At 38.7% G+C, this 25,756-nt stretch overlaps 1 protein-coding gene across 2 annotated transcripts in view; it reads left to right on the forward strand.

Annotated features, from left to right (window-relative positions):
• Positions 1–25,756, forward strand: part of ATXN10 (ataxin 10) — a 76,470-nt gene that overhangs the window by 47,755 nt on the left and 2,959 nt on the right. For both annotated transcript variants that reach the window (XM_066549930.1, XM_066549931.1), the window contains one exon: positions 11,730–11,793. In XM_066549930.1, coding sequence (XP_066406027.1) covers positions 11,730–11,793 — 64 coding nt within the window. The remainder of the gene's footprint in view (positions 1–11,729; positions 11,794–25,756) is intronic.

The following is a 25,756-nucleotide window of genomic DNA, read 5'->3' on the forward strand; positions in this document are numbered from 1 at the left end:
CAGACTTCACAATGGGCTGATGTTATTATGCTGTGAGTGTTGAATGTGATCTTTTTTGGATATACAACTTTCTTCTCTTTCCACTTAAAAGAGGTTGTACTTGCTATTTTAATTACCCTGAGAGACACAGGAATCATTCATTTTTTCATCTGTTTCCTGAGAAGTGACTAAGTTTTGGTTACTGTGAGATATTAAAGTTTCTCAGCTTATACTTTTATGACAATCCTGAAGTTTATAGGAACCAGCAGAAAAAAAAATTTTTCTTTTAAGTGTTGAGATTTGGCCTTCACTGCTTATAATGTAGCTCAGTTCACATTTTGAAATAAAATAGTTTCATGGAGGAAATAATGATGCATGACATGTGAAAGACTGCATTTTGTGTTGAATTTCCTGCAGTAACCTGGTTTTAGTGGCACACTGTTGCATTCAGGGTGAGGAGAGCACCAGGGAGATGTTGTGTGTAAGGCAGTAGTGGAACAGCCCTTCCCAGTGATCAGCAAGCTGGATGTTAAGCACATGCCACTGAATCCTGATCCCAACTTTCCCACCAAAATCAGAGAAGCTCTGAGCTAGACAGAAACTCACAATATGCTACCAAGTTCCAGTTTCATCACAGTGGGGTTCAGTTATTGGCTCCCTCCCCTGCGACAGCTGTTGCCAGGTTCAGTAGAGGTGTGATGCCATGCAGGCTTCAGCCCAGCTTTGCCTTGTCAAAAAGCAGCTGTCAACCTTTAGTTCTCTCTGCCTGTGTGCCTCTGAACCAGTCTGAATTCTCTTACCAGTCCTGAAAATTAGAATTATGGAATAGAATCTCCTGAGGTAGAAGGGAACCACAAGTATCATGCAGTCCAACTCCTGGCCCTGCCCATGACACCCCAGTAATCCCACCCTGTACCTGAAAGTGCTGTCCAAACACTCCTGGAGCTCTGGCAGCCTTGGGGCTGTGACTGCTGTCCTGGGGAGCCTTTTCAGGCCTGTCCACCCTCTGGGGGAAAAATATTTTCCTAATATCCAGCCTAAACCTCCTCTGACATACTTCCAGCTGTTAATGAATTGTTTTCTAAAACTCCTGTTGAAGGATGTGAGGCCATATCAGAGCACCTAATCTTCAGACAGAGACCAAGCATTTGATTTTATTAGTTTTTTTCTCCATTTTTCCTCTTTTCAGAGGAGCCAGAAAGTGTAGTGATAGTCATCTGCAGATTTGAATTTCTGCCATTGGGTGATGCTGTTTGTTCTAAATTGTAGCCCTGCAGGATTCTCCTTCTTGCTCTTCAGCATGGCAATGCTTTAGCCAAGTTTATTCATGCCTGTGCCCGAAGGAATCAAAGGTCTGGTCTCATTTTTAAAGAGGCTGGGGATGAGATTGCACAAGTCCATGTAAGCAAAGGTTCTGCCCATTCAGCTGTTATTTGCAGACTCCATTTAGTTATCTTTTCTGCTTGAAATGTGGGCTCTTCAAAGAGCCCTGATGTTATAAGAGGGTTGCAATAATATAAAAATAAGTGGTGGTCACTTTTGCATGCTTTTATCAACTAATTTAATCTGCCTGCTAACCAGTGATTGGAAGAAACCTACTTAGCTTTTTATGTAAGCAGTGGTAGAACAGGTGACAAGAGTAGAACTTGCAGTCTTTAAGGAGATTTTAGAAATAGATCTTCAATTCTTGCATTGTTTAAGGCTTCATAAATATTCAGGATCTTCTGCTGTGTTTTGAGAGAGAACAGACTTAATATTCCTTTTACAGTCCATTGATATCATCAGCATGCTTATTCACATTAACTGTGCTGTTTGGAAGCCTTCTATTCTTTAACCAAAAAAGTTGAGTATTTCAATCAAGAAGTGACAAAGAATTGCCTCATTCATGAGTATTTAAATGTTTAGAACTGTGAGTCTCCAAGTTTGCCTCATAATTGCAGTCAATCAGATGTGTTCAGATTGTTATGGCAGAAGTGGTTTGCTGGAAGGATTTCAAAGGGACATTGACCAAAGATTTCATAAAGACACTGGAAAAACAATTGGGTTTAAGTTCCTTGAATGGAGCATGGCCTATATTTAGATATTGTAGCAGTGGGAGAAAGATCAAAGTATGTCAAGTCATCTCTATGCTGAAAGTCAGAGCACAAGAAGATATTGAATTAATCCTCTACTGTTTGTGAAATGCAGAATGAGGTAGATATGCAAAAGCCAAGATGATGGCTTGATTGTATGTATTAAGATTTAGTTAATTAAAGACTGCTAGCAAGATTCCTTCCATTATGCCCCAAAGCCTTTCCAGTGGGTAACACCACATGACTGATTGCTTCCATCACACATGCTGACACTAAACTCTGCTCTAACAAAAGAGAAACCTGTGCCACCAGTGTGATTTTCCTTCTTGCTCATAAGGGGGTCACTCAGTGGGGCAAGAGGAAGCACTTGCTGAGAGTCACTGCATGTCCAGGTCCCCATAGGCTCAGCCTGAGGGCCACTAAGGAAGCAGACAACAGGTTGGCACATAAACTAGAATAAATATTGAATATGAGTGTCTCTCCATGTTTTTCTGCATGTTTTAGCATTACAGTCAGCTTTGGCTTGACATTAATCTTACCTATAACAAAATAAGAAGGATTTAGATTTTTGTCTAGCAATTACTGTTCTAAAGCACAATTGTGGAGCTCAGTGGATTCATATTGAAGCTGGCAACACATGTTGAATTTTAATAAGGGGAAATGATAACATTTACCTTCAAATCAATTTTTTCCTGTCTTTTTAGAAAATGAAGGTTGCAACCCATGGAGCTGTTTAGGGCTTGAAATTTTACATAGGAGAGTTTCCAACTTCTCTAAAAATCTCTTCATCCTTGAGTCCAGGAAATGTATGAATGTGCATTTGGCTTTGGAAATATTGAAGGCCTTTATTTCAGGCAATTATTCAGCATTGTAGCTAAAAATAATAAAGAAGGGAGTGTTTTGCTTGCAAACAAAAGTGCCAACAACTCAGTGTAATTAGTCATAAATTGGTAGGTTCCCTTTAACCTGCATCTAACTTTTATTCCCTGCTACTTGAATGTCACTCCCACAGTATTTTCCAGCCAGGTCTGTTGTTGTCTCAGCTCTGCCTGTTCCCCACAGCTCCAGGCACAGGAAGCAGAGGCAGTTTGGGAGGACACTGACTACTGCCCATTCTTTGGGAACCTGCAATCCAAATTGAGTATTTGGTGCTTGGGAGTGTCACATCTTAGTTCCAGCTCTTGAATTATACAGATTCATGAGTACTTTACCATTCAATGCACTTTTTTAAAAGTACTTTCAGAATTTGTAGCTGCTGAGAAAATAAAAGCTTATAATTCCCCTACAATAGATCAACCTGGTGTCAGCTGATTGAGGTTCTGATTCAAGGCTTTTTCTCCTCTCACCTTCTGACCCACCATTACTGTCAACCTGTTCCTGCAGGCATTTCTATAAAAGTGTTGACCTGCTCCTTTGAAAATCAACTTCAAATGAAAATGTTTATTATTAAGCTCCTATAGAGATTTTCTTTCTTTTTTAAAATAGTAAAAAAATACTGACTTACAGAATTCAAAGATTTTTGAAAAAGTTTCTAGTTTTTATGATTGCATTAATTTTGGTACAAATTTCATCTATGGAAATGTACCCTCAAGCTCTGTTCATATGAGATTTTTTTTTTCTTGTTAATGGACTTGCTAAGAGGACTTGGCTGTGCTTGTGTAGCTTTCCCTTAAATAATTTTTAATAATATGGTGTATATATGCTTAATGTAGACTAATGAAACAGTCTTGAAACAAGAACTCTTTACTTTTCAGTTCAAGTATACAGCCTTGTCTTTATAGGCTGTCATCAAATTAATGATCTGTAGCAAGAAATTAAATAACAATATAAATAAAGCAAAACAGAACATTCAAAATTGTGTAAAGAATTGGCTTAGTGCTTGAGTGTATATATATATATATAATTAGTGCAATAATATTTTCAGGTAAATTAACCCTATGAAAGGATACATTTATTATGGAGTTTTTAAAACAACTTTAACTTTGAACAACACTTTTGCAAATTTGAAAATTTTGTCACAGATACAGGAGTTCAGCTAGAAATGGGGAACCTTACTTTTGTAGTACCTGCAGCTGTTATTACCAGACTACAAGACATTTAGAGGCACAAATAGTCAGAAAACCCTCTGGTAGTTGTAATTTAGAGGCAAATTAAGAACCAACTATGCAATCTCCTTGTGTACAGATTCATGTATAATCTCGCTCAGTAGCCTGAGGCATCAGCAAGCTTTCAGCATGAAATTTAGTGCTAGAGCATGCATTCCTGAGTTTTTGTATAACATGCATATCATATATATGGCTTTTATAGACATATAAATCACAACATCAGGAGTCTTGTTTTCTAAATGTAGAGTTGATCTTAATCTCAACAAGGTGGCTAAATTTATCTTAATAAGAGAGTCTGATCCTGTGCAAAGGTTATGCTTGGTGAATCATTAAAAGGAAATGTGTATTCTTAGAATTTCAGGTAAATGCAGAGAATAATTGCTCAGCTTTCTCTTAAGTCTGGATTGTCAGCAAAGAAACAGTGTCAATGTCACATGAGGGCTGGGCCAGTCCACGGTAGGTACAGCAAGTGTTTGAGGGCAAATTGGAGAGTTTGGCATGGTTCACATGCACATCCCAGCCTTCTCCTCTTCCTCCCCTCAATCTTCCCCCACCAAAATCAAATCACAGAAGTGCCTTTCCTTTCCTTGGGCAGAGCCCATGGCCTGCACTGTGTACTCAGCAGTTCCTGAGTGTTGCTCAGAGGAGTGGAGGTTCTCAGGAGCGGCCCCCGGGACCACCTGAAAAACGCAGCAAGGCAGTGCCAAATTCTGACATCCCAGCTCTGTCTCTGCTCATGCTCTCAGAAGCTCTGCTGGGATGAGCTGTATCAACCCAAGTTTATTGCAGCCTTCAGACTTCACCAGTGTATTGTTCACTTCAGATGAGGTTGATTATTCTTGTCCTTCCTTCCGCCCTGTGTTCCACATCTCCTGTAATGGTTTTTGTAATTTTTTTGATCACACTGGGAGGGATTAGACCTTGGGTCCCATTGGCTTGGGTAGTGGAGAGCTGCACCTCAAAATGTTCTATGTGGGTGAACCTTTGGCAGATCATTGCTAGTTCATTTGCTAACCTCTTGGATCACCACATGTGGTTTTCAAGTTGTGCCCTGCTCCTGTAATAACCTCATGACATTCACTGGTTCCTAACCTATCCAGTAGGTTATTTCTTGAAAATAGTTTTCAAAATAAAAACAGCTCCCAACTCACAGAGAGGTTTGTTAAGTAGTGCATTTATCTGCTTGTCCAGGATGGGCAGGCATTCAGGATCAGCAGTGGTATTTTAGAGTGCAGTTGAGCATTCTCTGAGTCCTGTTAGGAGATGCTGGGCTCAGCCTGGAGAAAAGGAGGCTCAGGGGGGGCCTTCTCACTCTCCACAGCTCCCTGACAGGAGGGGGCAGCCAGGTGGGGGTCAGGCTCTGCTCTCAGGAAACAAGGGACAGGATGGGAGGAAATGGCCTCAAGGGAAAGTTCAGGTTGGACATCAGGAGGAATTTCTTCATGGAAAGGCTGAGCAGGCAATGGAAGGGGCTGCCCAGGGAGGTGGCAGAGTCCCCATCCCTGGAGGTGTTCAGTGACATGGCACTCAGTGCTCTGGTGTGGGTGACAAGGTGGGGATCAGTCTCAGGTTGGATTTGGTGATCTTGGAAGTCTTTTTCAATGTTAGTGATTCTGTGGATCTGAGCTGTGTTATGGTGCATGTGGACTGTGTCATTTGATGTCTCCAGTGGTGATGGGGTGCAATGTAAGGTGCAAGGATTTATTCTGCTTTTATTTATTGCTGTGGTTGTAGATAATTGCTGAAAGGGGGCAAATACTAAACTGTTATACTGCTGTAACCTAGAGTATCATTCAGCTTGTTTTCTGAATTCTTTTGTGGTTTGGCTGTTTGGGACTTTCAAAAACTATGATGGAAAAGATACAAAAACTTTTGCTGCCAGAATCACACTTTGTAAAAATTGTCAGTGGAAAAACTCTCTGTGAGTTACTTTTAACTGCAGTTACATCAGCAAAACGGGTTGCAAATGTCAAAAATGATGAGCCATCACAAAAAGATCATAATTCAGATTTCTTTTGCAGCTAAAAATGAAACACCATTACTGACAAAATTCTGGAATCATCGAGGAATTAATCCTGAGTATATAAAAGGTGTGAAAAAGACCCCAAACGAAAGTAAACTGCTTTCTGCTCTGCAGTGTGAGAAACATTAGACTTTTCAATAATATCCATACACAAGGATTTCCCCCACTTCTTTGGTTAAGCTGATCAGTCATAGAATCCCAGAATGGTTTGGGTTGGAAGGGACCTTAAAGCTTCTCTCATCCACCTTCCACTAGGGTTCTCCAAGCCCTGTCCAACCTGGCCCTGTTAAAGACCAACACTTGCATTCAGTCACTTTACAAACCTTAGACTGATACTTTTCTCTTTAAAAAACAGAGAAGACTTCTTTGTCATGCTCCTATACAGTGGTATTTTTCAGATTTTATATTTGCATACAGTGCTGCTAGCCACTCTGTAACTGGCTGGCAATCCAGAACACCTGTGTTAGTATATCTCTGCTTCTCATTAAAGAAAGAGATTATAGAACACACAGCTGATGAGAAACCAAGTAAAAATTGATTTTAAAAGAATAAATCAAATGTGGAAAATTACATTTGGGGAAAGAGTCACCTTTTTTTCTCAGGGTGAACATTCATTCATTAACGAATGTTAACTTGAATAAAGCTTCTCAATGTATTGAAACGTTTTTTCTATTGAAAAGTGTTTCTCTCATGCCACAGCTTCACTTGTTCTAATACTACCAAATCATTAAATACATGACTGAAAGTCTTCTATTTTCTTTGTTTTGTTTCAGTGTATGAGAGATCATTTAGTCTGTCTTGGATACTCTGATTTCAAGAGAGTATCTTCTTCAGGCAAAGTTCTTAATCATAAGGGGGTTTTATTTGTAAAATGTGTGACTGTTGTCTCAGTAAAATTGTTGCTGAAGTAGTTTGTGACATTAGCTCAGTTGTGCAGAAATAAATTTGCCTGGAAGAGTGTGTGATCACTAGTGTAGAACAGTAATGAGGAAATCTTCGACAGGAACATTCAGTGGTAACCTATTTTTCAGTCAACGTCAGTGATTTTCAAAATCATGATTTTTTTATGGATTGTCTGGAATTCTGTTCCCGAAGACAAGTTATTCTGATTTAATATAAAATGTAAAACAAGAGAGAACAAAACTTTAAGCAAACAAACAAAAAATATCCCCAAAAAATAACAAGCCTGTACACACAACCCACAAAACAAACTCTCTCATTTTAATTGAGATACTCATAAAATGCTTTTTAAAGCTTGACATGGAAGACAAAAATACTGTAGCCACCAAAACAGTGGCAGCTTGCCAGACTGACTTGGAACTTCCTATTACAACAGTGATTATAAAGGCTGAAAGGTATCATGTGATTTTTTTTTTTTTTGTTCAACCTTTATCCCTGTATTTTTTCAGAACTTCAAACTGAGAAGTCTTCAGTTTTCACTTTGCTTTAGAACTAAGTACATTTTTGAAGTTTTGATGGTCTTGTAGAAGTTGTCTCTAGTCACATAAGAGACTAGAGACAACTCCTAATTTCTATCTAGTTTTTTTGAAAGAAGACAAGAGAATTAAGAATCACTTTTTTAGCAGTGGTTGGAAATCAGCAAACAAAGATTGTCTGATTACTGGGGTTTGTGGACTGAGAATGGGAGAATGTGTGACTAGAAGTAGATAAATGTATACTGTGGTGTTGGTGCAAATTTGTACAAATTCACCTGATTTGCAGGGCAGTGCTGAATACTGGATGATGTTTAGCACCATTTTTCTCTTCCACTGCTGCTGCCAGGAGAGGCAAAGGCTACCCTAGCAAGTATTGTGTGTTTCAAGCAAAATGAGTCTGTGTTGGACCTGCTTTATCCACATCAAGTCACAGATCTAAACCATACCAGAGCAAACAGCCTGCTTCCCATGGCAGCATCCATTTGTTGTGGCTTCTGGTTTAGGAGTTGTGCAGGAAAGCTGCATTGTTGAAAAAGCAAATGTTCCAGCTGTGTTGCTGCTGTCTCTGGTGGGAACCTATTCTGAATTCTCCAGTGGTTGTCTTATCATCCCAATGGCTGGAAACTCCTGTGTTTTGCTCTTGGAAAGTCTAGTTGAAAAAATGATTCAGCAGCTGAGTTAGCCTGTTACCCTCTCCTTTCAGCTGGACACTCTGCATCTGCTTATTTTGGCTCAGGCCTAATGGTGTGCTTGGAACCTTCCTCTTCCCTTCCTCTTCCAGAAGGCCAAAACCCTCTTTTCCTAAACTACTTCTCTGAGGAAAGGTTTAGGATATCACAAATGTACCCCACATTTAGATTCTAAGATTTTTTTAATTTTTTTTTCCCACCTCCAAGAAGGAGGCAAGGCTCTCCACTTTTGAGAGAGTTGAAATAAACCTCATGGCTCTCTGGGAAATAATGTTGAAAGAGAGCTGATATCTTTGAAATTAATGTAGCAGGAGCAACAGATTTTGTTGCCCTGGTTTCTGAGTTTCAGACATTAAAATATTAAATACATGCTTCCCTAGGTGGTATAGAGGTGGAAGAGTGTTCTGTAGATGTTGCCTTGGTTGAAGTGGACCTTGGAAAAACAAACAAAAAGCCCAAAACCAAGACTCAGAAATTAAATAAATGAAGTAATGTTTTTCAGTATCATCATAGATGCAGAGAAGCCTGTTTGGAAACCTAACAGCTGCTGTGTTCCTACTCTTACTGAGCTCTTCTGGTACCCACATTGAATGCTGGATTCTGCCCAGGTGTCTAAGCACTCATTAACTATTTGTTGAGGAGGTCTTGGAGAAAAATTGACTCATGTGAGTCAATTTAGGTGTCAGGGTCTGAAGGACAGATTTCTCACTACATAAGTCATTATGTGGTCTCATGTGGTACATTCAGAAGGAGTAAAGCTTAAAAATGTCTTTAATGGTGGCCAAAGACTGACAACAAATCCCCAGTGTATATTTCATTGGAATCCTTTTCTTTGGCACAATTTAGTATTCTAATGTGACTTTCATACCATATTTAAAATAAGATTAGGGTTTTGTGCAATATTAACTCCTTCCCCGAGCCCTGCAGAAGATCCCTGCAAAAGCTCTCCTTGCTTGCTCTACACTGAGCATTTCACAGACAGTTCTCTGCAAAGCAAGAACTCTGAGAGCAATAATTAGTTGGAAGAGTTCCCAGAGCACTTTTTGTTGGGCAGTGTAGTTCCAATGGATCTGTGAAAGAGGTTGAGGTACAAGATGATTTCTCAGTGTTTGCAAAATGTGCTGGTTTGGGAGGAAGGGAAATGAGAGCAACAGGATTTGAGAGACTCTCAGCAATGCAAGTGAGACACTGGGCTGGACAATGATTCTTCCCCCTGACTGCCTGTGGCACTCCTGTTGCACAGGTGGCTCTGCTATGTGCAGAGCAGTTGGTGAACTGGCTCACATTACAGAGCACAAATTGTTGGTTGCTATAAAATGTGTTTTCAGTGGACCACTGGAGGTTCAGGAGCAGCTGGCATGGACTGGAACTTTTCTAGTGGTGGTTGCTCAGGATTTGAGCTCTTCGTCTTGTGAGTCACTTGGTGTATGTAGGTTTGTCTTGGGTAGGTGCATTGTAAGATTTTTCTCCTTGCTCCATTTCCCTGTGTAGTAAGTCATAGGTGACATTCCAAAGCTGGCATTGTGGTGACAAAAGCTGTGCCTAACTCCTGCAAATAGTATGTACAGTTGAATTGTATGATGTTAAAGAAACTCCAGGCTGGGAGGTGCAATGCAGTGGTAGTTAGTAACTTGTTTATCTATGAAGGTATCACTGAGGCTGTGGTTTGATGCTGCTGCTGTTCCCACATAACTTTGAAGGAGGAATCTTGTCATATTCTTGCAGTAACTTTTTGAAATGTGGATGGATCCTAATTAGAATTGAACTTTCCCCAAACGCTTACTCTGTTAAGTAGACATCTCATTTGAATCAAACTGGAGCATATTATTGCATGGTTGGTTTCTGTTGACAGCACTTTATCCCAATTATTTTCTACTGGTGGGAAATAGGAGGTAGCATTGCAGGCACATCAGAGTTTGGCTACAGCCTGCACATCAAAGAACCAGCATTTCCCAGGCATTTGCAAGTGCTGTGTTGCTTAAAGGTCACTGCTTGTTCAAGCTTTGAAGTGTGATACTGTGCACGGTGCGTGGCCTTTGGAGAAAACACAAACATTTAGTGGAAAGAATGGATATTTTTAAACTTGTATTATTAACTGTATTTCATGTAGGTAAAGTTAGGCGTGTTAGCACAGATGTGCAAGGTGGGTTTTAAGACCTAGCAGTGCTCTTTGCTTCTTATGCCTGTAAGCATTGCCAGTCTGTCTGTCTGTCACTACTGCTTTCCCATGTAGCTTGAGACTCTGCAATAACATTATCTGAAAAGGAACTTAAAAGAGGCATGTGCTCATCTTTGTCTCTGAATTCATTTTTATTGATCCATAGGCTGTTTGGGATTTGCCATCTAAACCTGCTCAACTTGCCTCTCTTATCACTAAACTTGTGTTGTAGAAAGCTGATGATCCTGCAGTGTAAATTTTGAGATTTATTTTTTTCCTTGGTACTTAAAAATGCATCTTGTTTGGGGCAAAAAAGATGGAAGAGAGAACACATCATCAAGTCACAGCCTAAATTGGCATTACATTAAATTCCTTTAACTGGCAGTTCTTGGTTTGAAATTAAATTTTAAGAAATTAAAGAACTTAAGATTTGGACAGGTATAGCTTGGCTATCACAGAATGGTTGAGGTTGGAAGGGACATGTGAAGCTATAAATACGCATGTGTGATGTTACAGTGTACCTTAGCAGTCTACATAAATTTGTTATGGAACATATTTCCATAAGGTAATTAATGCTCCATGTTTATTTTTAAGATCAGCTTGTCCCAAGTACTTGGTAAAGTGTATGTTTAGGAGTCTGTTAGGATTATATGTTGTTATCTCATACACACACACAATGTAGCAGTGCAATTCATGAACTCCCATGTGTGTGTATGCACAAGGAACTAGAAGGCACCAGATCTCATCTTTGCTCATTTGCCAGTAACATAAGGAGCACTTTCTCAAAGGAAAAACATCCATGGCTCATTGTTGAAATAAAGAATTTGTGCTGGGTATGTACAAGTAACACATTGCTACTGAAGGTACAGCAGATGTGGTCTCATCCAAACTTGTGTGTGTGTGTAGGTGTATTTTTCAACTTCTTTTTTTTCCTATTTTTGCTCATATTTTTTGGTTTGGTAGTTCTTCCTTGTGGAAGCAAGCAGGAGATTTAAGTGAGCTATGCTCACTTAGATCTGGCTTATCTGGCTCAGTGTCAGAAACAGAAAATACCTCAGTCAAACACTTGCTAAAAGAAGGGACAATATGAAATTAGAGCCCACTTGTTACTGTTTTGTGATACTCATGCTGAAAAGACCAGGTTTACTCTGCAATTCATGTTAACATGTTTTAATATTTTTGATGAAACAAACATATATATTTCTTGCATGAAACATTGTTGGTATTGTTGAGACATCTGTTAAATTAAACTTTTGGGTTTTTTTAGGTGTATGACTTGGATGGCATTTCCTTGATTCTGGACAATTGCAGCATTGATGACAACAATCCTTGTATCCTTTATCAAATAATTCTGTTTCTTGAATATGACTCATGAGAAAAGGTGTGGGGGTTTCATGGATTTATGCCAGCATTGCTTTCACAGGGTATCTAAATGGCACTGGCCTCATCAGCTTCTAGGTTATATTTAAATGGTTCAGAAGTGAACAAGGGCACAAGTAGGCTTCCATGAACTGGATTCTGAGTAAGTTAACTGTGAACTGTGGTTATATTCTATTTGCTAAAATAATAAATATTACTGGTTTGCAAGTGCCTATTCAAAGAGCTGTGTCAGAAATCTGAATTCAGACTCCAGTCATTGTATCAGATTTTAGAGCTTTTGCTTCCACTGAAATCTGTTCAGGAAACTGAAATAAGTACCTCATCAATTCTCTACACTTGTTAAATCAGATTGGAGGGCTTATTCTAAGCACAGAGACAAGGCTAGCAAGCCTGTTATGAAAATCTCTATAGTTGAGAAAATAAATTATGCAAATTACTGAAATGTTGGGGAGATTTTAATATAAATGGCATTGTGCTTCATATTAGAGATTTTTTTTCCTGGAATTTAAGAGCAGAAACTTTCAAAAATAGATTGCTATTAGAGGGAAATAATCTTATATTGAAGATAAGTAGTACTTAAGCAGAGTTATCTATCTCTTCAAGTAATACAAGAGTGTTCAGTGACTGAGCTGTGATTTTCTGTCATCTAATCATCAGCTCTTTGTAAGTTTCTGATAATTGCATCTGGAAATCAAATGTCTTTCCTGTATGGAGTCATGTCAGCTTTTTTATACTGAACACATGAAATAGGTTTTCAAATGATTATATAAGAAAAAGCACATTCTTTTTAGCAAGTATAACAACCAAACAAAAGGAGTAGTGAAAATGTTTCATAGTCTCTCAGTTGTGTCCTGCAGAACATCATGTACATATAAATATATCCTAAAATGATGAAATAATGTAGATGATAGCACAATGTTAACAAACTATGTGGAGGAACAATGGGTGGTAAGTATCCTCTAAGTTACCCAGTTTGATGCTTTATATCCACAAGTTTTACATCTTCAACATTCCTGCAGTTTGAGACCTAGCAGTGCACTGAGTGGCAGAATTTTATTTCCATGGTCCAGATCTGGTAATGGACACTGCTGGATGTGGTGGGATGGGCAGGGAAATTTACCTTTCCCTAAGTGGAAAAGCAGCCCTGAGAAAACCTAGTAAGGAGTTTTTGTCCCAGGTGACTCTTCTTTGCTGGAAAGCACAGCTGTGCAACCACTTCTAGGATTAATCCTTCATTTTAGCTGTAGCAGAAGAGGATAAAGTTGGAGACTCTCAAAGGGTGGACTTGTAATTTATGGCCTCGAATGAGAGGAAAATAAAATACCATGAGAGTCTTTACTGTGTTTTGAGCAAAGTGGAACTTTTTGCACCTTTTGATACAGGCTGACATTTTATGGCTATACCATAAACTTACTAGAGGATAAAACTTTGTTTACTTGGTTTTTAAAAACATAATAACACCTCTTAATGTGAGCTTTCACCAGTGATCCATAGCATACAGTATTGGGGGATATGGAAAAGTGAGTAGCACCTGGGCACAGGGAGGACTTGCCTGCTGTGACAAAGTTTGCTGCATCAGCTTCTGGATTGCAGCTCCTGGTGATGCCTTAAGTTCTAGCTTTCATTATATTTTAGATTTTGTACTGCCTTAGTGTGTGACTCTGAACTTCATAGAAAGTGTTAGCAAGTTCTCTTCATAGGGTAGTCAGACAAAACAATCCTTTTGCAGCCTGAGAACCAAGGACAACAATTACAGCTTTAGGATCAAGAAGTGTAAGCAATGGCAAATTGAGGAAAGCAACCTGGGAGGATGGGACTTCACTGGCTGTGGCTCTGTTTATTGTTTTGACCTCTTGCTATTCCAGGTGCTCTTGTGCTACTTGAAGTTAATGCTCCCCTGCTTCTCTCCTGCCTCTAACATTCCTCATCTGCTGCCTTCCCAGCAGGTCACACACAGGGAAGCAGAGGACAAGTTTGCAGTTCAGATCTGTCTCTACTTTCATCTGCTTTGCAGTATGTTCTGCTGTTTCTGGACACCTGATGCCTGAATCCATTGCATAATGTTTCTCTGAAGAGATTTAGACAGTTTCTTTGCACTCTCTGTGTGCTCCAGTCCTGCCTGGCACAAATCCCAGAATCACTGAATGGGTAAGGCTGGAAGGAACCACAGTGTGGCTCATCTGCAGTTTTCCAAGGTGGGGTGGAAAGCAAGAAAGAGCTCAGCATAGCTCTTCAAACATGGCTCCTTCAGGAAGTCATGTCCAGAAAGTTCATTTTACATGCTTATTCCTAGTGCCTGTTTTTGTGGTTTCAGGCTGTGTTACTTGAATTTCACCTTGGATAAAGCTGTCTGGAAAAAGTTTCACCCTGAATCCTTTGGTATAATAACTGCTTAGATTTCTTAGTAAGACTTGGTAGATGCACATTTTTGTTGAATCTGTTTTGGAGTCACCCAGGCTCTACAGTTGTTAAGATGTTGTTATGTTTTCTCCATTTTACTAGAAAGGTTCTGCCTTCAAATTACACATACAAAATTTCTCACCAAAAAATGTAATTTTTGTTTTAAAAGCAATAGGATATTTTGCTGGATAGAAAAAAATAATTTCCCTAAAGTGTGCAGTTTATCAAGGGAAGCTGGACTGCCATGGTAGATGTTAAAGGAGCTCTTTATTACATTTGAGAGGAAAAATTCTTTGATAAATCTTTCTATTTGTAGCATATGGAAGTATATTGAGAGAGGAAATGGGTCTTCTCTTATCCTAAATTAAATTCCTTTTAAACCTGTCATTACCTTAAAATTGCTTTCTTTGAGATCCTGAACAGTTCTTTAATGTGCATAGAAATACCAGGGAGTTTGTAGCTTACAAAGTTCAACTGACATGTTTGCATTGCTGTAATTAATTGTTTAAATTCATCTTTCAGTCTGAGTTTGGGAGAACTGTTATATTGTCTGATTATATCTCAGACTTGTAACTTCTACATTTATACTAGCAAACAGGTTTTTCCTTCAGGATATTTCATCAGTAAAAACAAAACACCACTCTCATAGTTACAGAAAAGAAGATTATTATGGACAGTTAAAAACAAATTTACTGTACCTCTGTAATTATTTGAATTGGTATTTTAATTTTCCAGCTACTACAACTTTGCATGTAAATGCAACAGAGAGATGCTGAAGGGTGCCAGATTTTCTGTGGCTCTTAGGTTTTCAGCACAGGACAAAGGGTGAACAGAGTGAGACTGGGGAGAACCAGTTCATTGAGAGTTAAACTTCAAAGAAGGTTTAATACCACTTTTTCTATACCTGGAAAATCTTCCATGGGTTGGCTGTGTCCTAGTCATAACTCTCCTTCTGTTTCAAAGAAAAACAAGGTGTTTAAAAATGCAAGCAGAGTTATTTGCCTTTAGATTAAGGAGAGATTCCTGTATGAGCTAATCTTTATTTTTGAAAATTCAGTTTCTTGTTCTGCTTCTGAAAAGTGGGAACATTGTGCTTTACCTTTGTAAGCTGTGCTTAAAAACAAATAAATTCAACCTGCTAAAGGGTAGCAGAGTGGGTTGGAGATGCCTATCTGGGTATTACCAGTAAAAAATTTACTCCAAATCCTGCTTTTCAGGTTACTTGTGTTGAAAAGGTGTTCTAAATTCAAATCTCTTCTATTTTGCTCTCTGAATCATCGTCTTCCTCATCTCTGACTGGCTCTATCATCAGACAAGAGCCCTTCCTTTTGTTCTTGCTTTTACCTCATCCTAAGCTCTTCCTGCTCCTTCCAGCTTCATTTCTGCCCTTTCACAGGTTCCATTTCGTTAAGGTAAACATGAGCAGGGAGGTCAGCCTGTTCTGATCAAAATACTTTTGACCCTAATCACTCAAAAAAAGGTGCTTATGAGAGGCTTTAAATACACTGACCTGCTTGTTATTGAAGACTTTTCAGTTTACCTTAACTAAGCTGCTCGGTTTTTCACTGCTTCCCAACATTTGTGCTCATAAGTAACACACACAGTTGTGCCTCTTTTTGTTTTTCAGTGGCTGTCCATAGAAATATTTATTACTATTTGGGGGGAAAGAAATATTATCCAGAGTACTGCAATATAATAGCTGTTAGTTAGTGGTAAAACTTGAAAGTCAGAAGTGAACTGCAGTTTTGAAGATGGAATATTCTTGTTTTTTCAGGCTGCTTGCCAATATTACCCTTTTGAGATTCTTATAGCTGTCTCAATAAATTGATTTTGTGAATGTCTGGATTTAATCAGAGTGACCTTATATAAGTATCTATTTTATATAAACTGTTAATTAGCACAGTTTTCTATTAGCCAAGAAATCATACATGAAGAAAATGTATCCTGCTGTGAGGATATATATTTATATATATATATATGTGTATATATAACATATGTATCTTATATATGTGAGCAAACACCTAGCCAGCTGTATTTTAGGAGTAAAAATTTTCATCATTTCTGGAAGGAAAAGCTTGAGATATCAGAAGGACAAGGTTGATATGAATTTCCATACACAGATCCCTTAGTATGAATAATGGATGAAAATGTAGAAAGAGTAAGTTAATTTCCAGATACTCCTTCCAAAACTGCTTCTATTATATACAGTCATCTGAGAGGTAGATTGAAAATACTTTTGACTTCATGGCAGCAGCAAGTATAATTATGGTTCATGAAACTGGCTAAAGCTGGAGGAAATCAAGTTGCTATGGTCTACAACAATGGCAGTTTGTTTTTGCAAGATGCCAGCAAGGACTTCTGTGGAGCTGACAGACATTTTTATCTAAGTTACAGAGTGCAACCTTAAGCAGGCCACATGCTGTAAAACAGCCTCACTGCTGAATGGGAGCCAGCAGAAAGCAAAAATAGGAGAGTGAGTTGACTTTTTAGAGTGAGCCATCACAGAGCTGAGCCTTTTCATGCATGTGTGATATCCCATGTGTGTTGCTGAGAAAATAGAACACAATGTCACTTCAGCAATGGTTGCCTTTTTTTGGAAAGCTCATTTCAAGCACTGACTGTGCATTAAGAAGTTTGATGTGACCTATTTGATTCTGTATTTTTATAAGCATACACAAAATTATGTTATTATATGATCACTGTAAAGGACCCACTGATGAGAATTGTAATGGTCTCCTCATGCCCAGTCAAGTTCTGCAAACTTGGACAGAACTTTGTCCCAACCCAGGAAATGGAATTACCATTTTCCTCCTCACAGTGACACTTGCACAATTTGAAGGCTGCCTAGTAAAAGGCAGAGTGCATTCTTTGGCAGAGATAATAATTTTGCATTATTGTTGGTTGCTCTGTGTCATCCAGGGATGACAGAGAGTGCTGCAAACATCATACTTTTTATCAACCAGTACTGAATGTGTCACTGTGAGTTAACAAGCAGTGGTTGAGGTCAGCAAGGGAAGAATGGGACTTGTCAGCACAGGTTTAGAACATAAATTGGTTGGCCTGAACCCTTCATTCATAGAGCTAAAGGCAAAATAAAATAACAGCTAAGTGGGAGCCAGCTCTACCTCTTCTCACTGACACAGGTTGCCCAGAGAAGCTGTGGCTGCCCCATCCCTGGAATTGTTCAAGGCCAAGTTGTACAAGGCTTGGAGAAACATGGGATAGTGGAAGGTGTCCCTGCCCATGGAATTAGAGGAGTTTGGAAGTGTAGAGGTGGAGCTGGTTTGGAACTCAGTGAGCTTTAAGGTCCCTTCCAGCCCAAACCAGTCTGTGATTCTAGTCTGTGATTCCACCATAGATGGAACTAGGAAACCAAGAAGTCGCTGTATTGCCATGCTCCAGTTCAGACCAATTCAGTTCCTGTGTGCTGAGAATTGTTTTTAAAGAGAGTGGGGAGACTGGAGGATTCCTGCCTGGTGACATATGCACAAACCTGAGCTCTGTCTGAATGTCATTTTAAGGTACAGAGAAGAACTGGTCGGACCAGAAGCTGGAACAGGTACAAGTGTGGTTATTCATTGAGCAAGAGCATCTGAGAGGGGCTTATTTCTTTCACCTTATTCAGTAGATGAAATCCTGCCCTGTTCTGCAAGTTGCTGTGAATTCTTTGTAGCTGTATTTGTTAGTGGCTGAGGGAGACCAGGGGCCTGTAGGGTTTAGAAGGGAATCCCTCAATGTTGTTTCAGGTTGGAGCTTTAGCAGGCTGGTTTCTGATTCCCAAGAGGCTTCAGCCCAGCAGCTATTTCCAAACACCATATGTGGTTGTACTTGGGAAGGTCACCTGCCTACCAATGCCTACTGCTGTCACTCTCTATCAAGGGTGTTTTTTATACTCTTGAAAGAAGCAATACCAGATTATCCAGTCTTTTCTTACATCAGTGGTCATTGACCAAAGAGATCTCAGTTCCAGGTAGATTTTCAGTATATTGCTAAAGTGTCCTGAGTGGGATTATTTTAAAGCTCCAAAGGGGGAGGAGCTGATTGCTGCTCCCTGTAGGAAAGGGCACATTTAAACCTTGTTTTAAATCCCACTAAACATTGGCTGCACATCCCAAGAGTTGGGATAACATAGCTTCCATGTCTTAACTCATTGTTTATCTTTTCTGGATGCTGCAAACTCTGCAGGGCAAAGCTCAGTTAAAGGTGGAGAACCAAGGGAAAAACCTACCACGTTAAGCATATTTGGTAGATCTAAATTCTGACACAAAGACTGTAATTCTCAAGTATTTATTGCTAGAAAATACTTATTTTAAAATGAGAACAAAAATGCAACGTTATCTTATGAGATGTTCTACATTACTAATTGTGTCTTCCACACTGTTCCCCAGGAAAACTCTTCTCCTGTCAAATGCAACATTCTCCTTATACAAAAAATACTTGAGACAACAGAAAGAATGCAATGTGGAGTACAGAAATAGATACTCTGAGAAATTAAAGGACTTAACCTTTTTTGTCTTCCAAAAGCAACCGCAGATCACACTTTGAGTTTAATCATTTAACAAAGTTACAATTTCTAAATATATATTTCAATATGCTGATTGTGTAATTCCTAAAATTCATTTTTTAGAGCACCTGCAAGATGATTAAAATACTGAAAATATTTTAAATAGTTTAAAAATATTGAACTTCAGAGTTTGGGTGGGGTGGTGTTAGTAATTTCCTTGAGAGTTTATAAAATACTAACACAAATTTGCAGAGATGTGAATCTGAGTCTATTCTTCAGTATCTCCTTTCTACCCAGCTATCACCATCAAGAAACATGTGATGTACAGGGTCTCTCTTAAAGCTGGAGGAAATCTAACAGAGCTGTACAGAATATGAGAAGTCTCTTTCAAATGTTACATTCTAATATTTCTAATCCTTTGTGAGGAGTAATCTCTGTAGGCACCAACTCATGCATGTAAAAGTGAGGAATTAAAGTTAATAAGTCTATTTCTAAACCAAATATTGTCATATTTGTCCTCTTCTCTAATCCTCTTGGTGGATTTAAATCCATGACAGGCTTGAATTCTTGAAAAAAAACAGGTCTTTAGTTATCAGGAGCACCTAAAAAAAAATCACTGCTTTTATAGCTCAAACAGCTTCCTTGATTTTTCTGTACACTTACTTTTGAAAAATTCCCCTCTGGGCTGAGATGGAGCACTAGAAATTTGAGAGCCAAAGATTTTTGGTTTTTTTAAGTAAAGCTAGGAGTGGTTCAGAAATATTGTTGAGAATGGAATGCCTTCTACAACCACCTTATCATATTTCAGTCTGTCTTCTTGGCATTTTTTCTTGTGCATACCTCCAAAGAATATTTGGATGTCATCTGGCCAATGCTTTGAATAATATTTTTATTCTGGCATTTTTCTGTTGCCCCATTTTTGATCACTGTAATTAGAAGAGTTTTATCTTCAGCTGGTGAATGTGTTCTCCTGTGTAACCTCTTCCTGAGCTTTAAATTGTTTCCTCTCACTTCCTCAGATCGTTGGTTAAAATTTGTTCTTTAGATTTGCTAATGGTTTTTAAAACCTTTCCTTCCTCTCAGATATATTTGCAGTTCTTTCCACTTGTGGATTTGTTCCTTTCTTCTGGAGTATGGAGATTTCCTCAAGGAGATGCAGCCATTCCCTGAAATTGTAGACAGAATTGTGGCTAATGGCTATTTTGCTAAACAAATAGCTGGTTATAATTTAGCTGCATCTTTCAAAACACCCGTTTATTTAATGGTTGTTATTTTTGGATGCACACTGGGCATCATTTGGTGTCTGTGACCATGGAACTGGAGTTTCATTTACCTTCAGTGTTATGATTATTTGTCATAAAATGACATTTGAAATGGCCATAAGCAGCAGGAGGGAAGGTATGCCACATAATTTACACAGAGACCCTGAATTAATAAAATACATGTGTACTGTGCTGAAAGATAAGGTGGCATAAAATCCTTGTTGGATCTATATAAATGGATGAATCTCTGGCATTTCTAAACAGAGAAAGAGCTTCAGTCCAAATTGTGTCAGCTCAACTCTTCATCTGTCTGAGAGTGGTGAATTATAATTAGCTTAACCACATCTCAGGCAGGAATTAGATTGGCTTTTTAAGAGTAGTGCCAAATTTCTGAAAGTTTTATTTGACTCCTGTAATTGCCAATTTAAAGCATTTTAGAAAAGATGCTTCACATCTCAGTGTTTGTGGTAGGTTTTAATAGCAATTTGATGCATGAGTTTTAACTTAATGAAATGTTGCATTTTTTTTTCTGTACCTGGGGAGAGAAGATAAGGTAAAGCATTTTTAAGTAAGGTAACAGCAGTTGAAGCTTTTTTAACATACCAGCCTGCTAACTCTGGTACCTCTTGCAGATAGCTAATTGATTTAATTATGAACTCATAAAAAGGAATTATTATAAAAGAAGGGATTGAAAGAACTGACTATTCTAACTGTGAAGTACTAGCTTGAGATCGATCAAGAGTGTGATTCTTTCTGTTTTAAAACCAGATGATTTGTAGTTGCTCATAAATTATGGGTTTCTATTAAAAATGTAAGTCATAATTTAAAAAAAAATTGGCAGCCTAAGCAGCAAAAAATGAATGTGTCATATTCTTGGTTTTAAGCTAGTATTACAAGTCTGAGTATAGGGAAAAGGAAAACAAGCTGGAGGTTATGGCTTAATTTTTTTGAAAGTTCTGTAAGTTTTGGCATAAGAGACATTATAATAAAAATAACCTGACAGAGCTAAACATGTCCTATGGCTTTTGTAGCTCTGAAGTGGACCCAAATTTTTTGTTCAAGTTCATAGTATGCTAAGATGTCCTGGCATTGGGTTTTAAGTCCCAGAGAACATGAAAGGCTACACATAGAATATAGATTAAATGTTTAGTTGGCAGGCATTAAAAGCTAATACCAATCTGGGTGCATAATACTGCTCAGAACTGTTAACCCAGAAATACCAATGATCTAGGGAGAAAAATTCCTATATGACTCTAGTTACTAAGAAATGTCCCAGTAAATTTCACATTTCTGAAGTAGTAAACCTCATTTAATGAACATAAGGTGCCGTTTAGCTGGACGTCACTGACGTGAGGATGTAGTTAAAAACAGGGAAGCCTTGGAACTCAAATGAGCCTCATGATCTGCCCTGGCTTTCAGTACTGGACAGTGCTGAAAAGGTGTGAAAGTGTGACAGGCTGGAGAGCTTGGACTCTTCTTCTGGGAGCACAGTAAGTATTACATATACATTCATAATTATCTATTATATATACAGCAACTGGATATTGTGAGCTGTTGTTCTTCTGAATTACTCACAGCCAAAGGGCCAGGAAACTGTGCTGTACCTGTAATCAGCCACATAGCAAATTTTGGCAGATTTTCTTACTTGGTTTTGGTGCCTGTCCTTCAAAAAGGATGCTGAAAAACATAAATTGAGAGAAAAGACACAAAAATTACGCAAAACTTGGAATAGCTCTCTTGGTTTCTTTCTTTAGTTCATGCAAAAAATACCGAATGCTGGTTATGCTCTGGGATTTTTTTATTTTAATCTATGCTGAAAAGCTGTGTTTGGAAACAATTCTAAACAAATCTAAGCCAGAAATAAATCACAGGCTGTAATGAGCGAGATATTTACCCAGTAGGAAAGTTTATTTAGGGACACAGTGAAATCTTCCAGTTCAACACTGAAAGTTTTTCAGAGAAAAGGCATAAAAGCATCTTGTGCATGAAACAGAATTGACAGGTTTGATTTCAAGAGGAGCTGACCTTTGGTCATCTTTGTTCATGCAGAAGTGTTGGGCAAAAGAGATTTAGTAGTCCATTGTGGTCTTCAAAATGCATTTGTTGGCCATAGATACTTAAATGGATGAATTGTCACTGAAAGTCATACATGAGGTTTAATGTATCTGTGCTATGTTTAATGTGTCTGGTTATACAGAAGGTGTAAGTCCCATTTTAAAGAAGCCTGTGTCTCACAAGGCACACTTTAGGAAATGGATTCATCATTGCAGATCTTGGGTAGACTGCTCAGAGTGTGGGATAAATGCAAGTAGCCAGAAGGATGGTGTTTGTCTGCAAGAGGAACTGCAGTTTCCACTGCTGGTGGGGAAGGATAATGAGGGCTACAGAACTGGAAAAAGTACCTCATGTACAATTATATTGTGCTGTGGATGTTTCCTGTTGTCTGTAGGCTGTGGATTCCAGAGAATGTTGCCTTAGAATTTAAGTTGTTTCAGTGCCTTTAAACCAAATGGTTTTGCCCATTTGTCTGTTCTGAGATGGTGAAGTTTAAAACCTCTGACAAAGCCATGTTCTGCCGGGCAGAATCCAAGCTGCAAACCCCGGTTCAGGTTTTTGGGGATAGGCTTTCTGTCTTTACTGGAATATTTTGTGGAAGCAGCTTCCTTTGGGGAGGGCTGCTGGTGAGGAGTGGAAGGGCTGCAGGCTCCTCATGCCACACGTGCTGTCCAGTGAGGCTTTGCTGCCACGCTGTGGTGGAGATGGAACCTTGTTTGGTGCTGGATGGTCCAACCCTCTGGCTGATTCCTTGGGCCAGGTGAGAGTTGCTTGTAGCAGAAACATCTGCTTTCACTTCCCCAGTGTTACAAATCTTATCCCTGAAATGTGTGATCAGGAATAAATACCTCTGACAGCATCCAGCAGTGCCTCTGTATTTTGGAGGCTTCTGGACTGGATGGGTTGAGCTACATCAGCTGTGCAAGAGCAGAGTCACACAGAGGGGGGAGGAAGGGACATTCCCAGCTTACACAGTACTGCCCATTTCTAGCTTTGGAACCCAGAATGTGGTGACTGCAATCACAGGTGATAAGAACAGCTGTGGAATAAATGAAAATACAGGCAACTGAAATATTCTAGACTTTTTCTTTCTTACCTTCTAGGCAAAATATTGTATGTTTGTATAGGATGAATTCCTGATGTTTTATGGTGCTGTTAATTCAATGTCAAGTATAAATAGAGTCTATAGCATTAATTCTAAAAATATAAATTAGCTTTTTGAAAATAAGTAAGTAAATTAAGATAAAGCATTTAATTCATTACATTTTCTGTTACTACTTTTTTTGGTAATGTCTTAATCACAGGTAGAAGTCATAAAAATATAGAGGAGTTATAAATAATTACTCTGATCTTATATAGCTTCTAGAACTTCACTGAACTGCTAAAACCCCAGATAGAAGGAAACTTTGTAAGCAGTTTGGCTGATGGTGAGTCCTGGCTATCATCTATGTGTGGTCCATCATAGCTCCAAACTGTGACAAATTGCTGTGGTAGTTGGCTAGAGACCTCTTTTAGTGGTGGCAGGAATTATCTTCAAGGTGCTGTGGAACAAAAGTGCTTGAAAGGACTGAAAGACTGGAAAGAAAAACGGTTTATGTTTTTTTCAGTGCCATCCAGTCAGGTCTGCAAGTGGAAGTGACTCTAAGTGATGCTTCAGTATTTCATTCCAGTCTGGAGAGGTTCTAGTGATGATTGGATTACTTGTTGAAGGCCAGAAAGAAGTATAATTATTGTGCAATATAAATATTGTATTTTCGTTACCTCTGTTTTTTAGTCATACAGTCCTGTTCCAGAATAAGTTTTAGAAAAATTGGGTGGCTTTAAGAAAGGGATTACATGAGCAGCCCATATGATGAGGGCTCCAACCTGTGAGTGCTGGCTTTCTTAATAAGGTTTTGTAACTCTTCCTGTATTTGATTAGAATGTAGTTGCTATTGAAATAATAAAAAATTTGATTTAAATGAGGTAATGGGATTGGGCAAAGAATACCCTCTTTTTCACAGAAGACCTAATTACTCGTAAGGAAGAAAGTTCCTAAGTAATAATTTAGTTGTGGAAAACTGACTGTAGTGCAGGAAACAGTCTAATTTAAAAAAAAAGTCCCTAGACTATGTAATAAATCAAACTATCCACTAAGAATGTTATATTTAGAGATCCTTCAGTATTAATAACTATGAAGGGGATTTAGGAAAATAGATGTATGTATTTCATTCTCCTTGTCATCCCTTCAGTATCCTGTATTAGTTAATGATAATAATTAACTTCTAAAACTTGCCTTTTTCAAGCAACATACTTCCAAGCTTACTTGTGCATTGCCTTTTATCTACCTCATCAGCTTCCAACCTCATTAATATTTTTTTCTGTCCTCTGTCATCCATAGAACCCAAATTGCTTTATGGACAGTTATTTTGGGTCCTGGTGGCTACAGTGGGCTTGTCAATAATGTTTAGTTCTAATTGGACTAAGAATGAGAAGGTGGAACCCTCTCCCTGAGAAATGGTCTGTGTGTCCTCTGCAGCAGTATTGGTTAGCGGTTCCTGGCAGGACATCCTTGTATTTTCACACCCCATTAAGTTTACAAACCAGTCCCTGTGCTCTTGCATTGACTCCAGCAACCTCTTGTAGCAGAATCCAAGTGAAAAGAACTGGGAGAATTGTGAAAAGTTCCCTTTGCAGTCAGGGACAAGACTTACACAGGATTTAGTGGCACAGATTTTCATGGCTCTTCCAGATAGTAATCTTTTTCATCCTTAAGGGACAGTTTTCTCCACCTTTCTTCCTTTCTCTTTGTGTTCCCCTCTCCCTGACAAAGTTATGACCCAGAGGATGATTTTAAATTTTAAATTGTGGAGTGAAGATGTTACTTAGGTATAGCAGACAAGGCAAGTTGATTCAGTTTTGTTATTTGTATATGTCAAAATAGCATAGGAATTCCAAAGCATACTGTACTCTGAAAGATTTTGAAAAAATGTTGCTATAAGTGCACAGAAATGTTTGTTTTCAGTCCCTAAGCACAGATCTAGTGATGAGGTTTCTGCAAAATAAAATGAATTGTTTTCTTCCTTTTGTATGCCCTCTTCTCTGTGACAGAATATCATAATCTTCACTTGTCTATAATATTAATTTATTTGAGAGTGTAATATGCCCAGTTGGGAAAATCTAGACAAGTCTGTGCAATCAGATCTGCTGTGCTTGCTGTGTTGCTTCTCTATGGTGCAGTTTCACAACAAACAGGCTCACACTCATATTTTTAGTAACTATGGCAACTTTAGAAGCTCTCTTTCTAAAGCTGAGCATACAATAAAGTGCCGAAAGTGTAGGTAGGATTAGAGACTCTCGAATATGTTTCATTTTCTCTCTGTGTCTGTGTCTTTGGAGAGGAGCAAGAGGGTAATGTGAGTATTAGCTGGGGACTGGCTTTAATCTCCACAGACACTCAAGTCTGCCAGGGTCTGCTCCCAGCTGTCCAAAGGCCTCATCCTTCCCCAGCATGCGAACAAGGGGATGATGAATATTCATGGCTGTGGTCACAATGGAAAACCTACACACAGAAAGGGGTTTCTGAAGGAGTGAAAATGTTATTGAAACCATTTTGCGGCTTCAGCTACAGTAGTCAGTAATGATAAATGCCACAATGGTGATAGAGTTCATAAGATAATGGAGATGTCTTAGATATTATGTAAGCATGAATGG

The sequence above is a fragment of the Molothrus aeneus genome, chromosome 5, assembly GCF_037042795.1.
Source record: "Molothrus aeneus isolate 106 chromosome 5, BPBGC_Maene_1.0, whole genome shotgun sequence".
NCBI classification, from domain to species: domain Eukaryota; kingdom Metazoa; phylum Chordata; class Aves; order Passeriformes; family Icteridae; genus Molothrus; species Molothrus aeneus.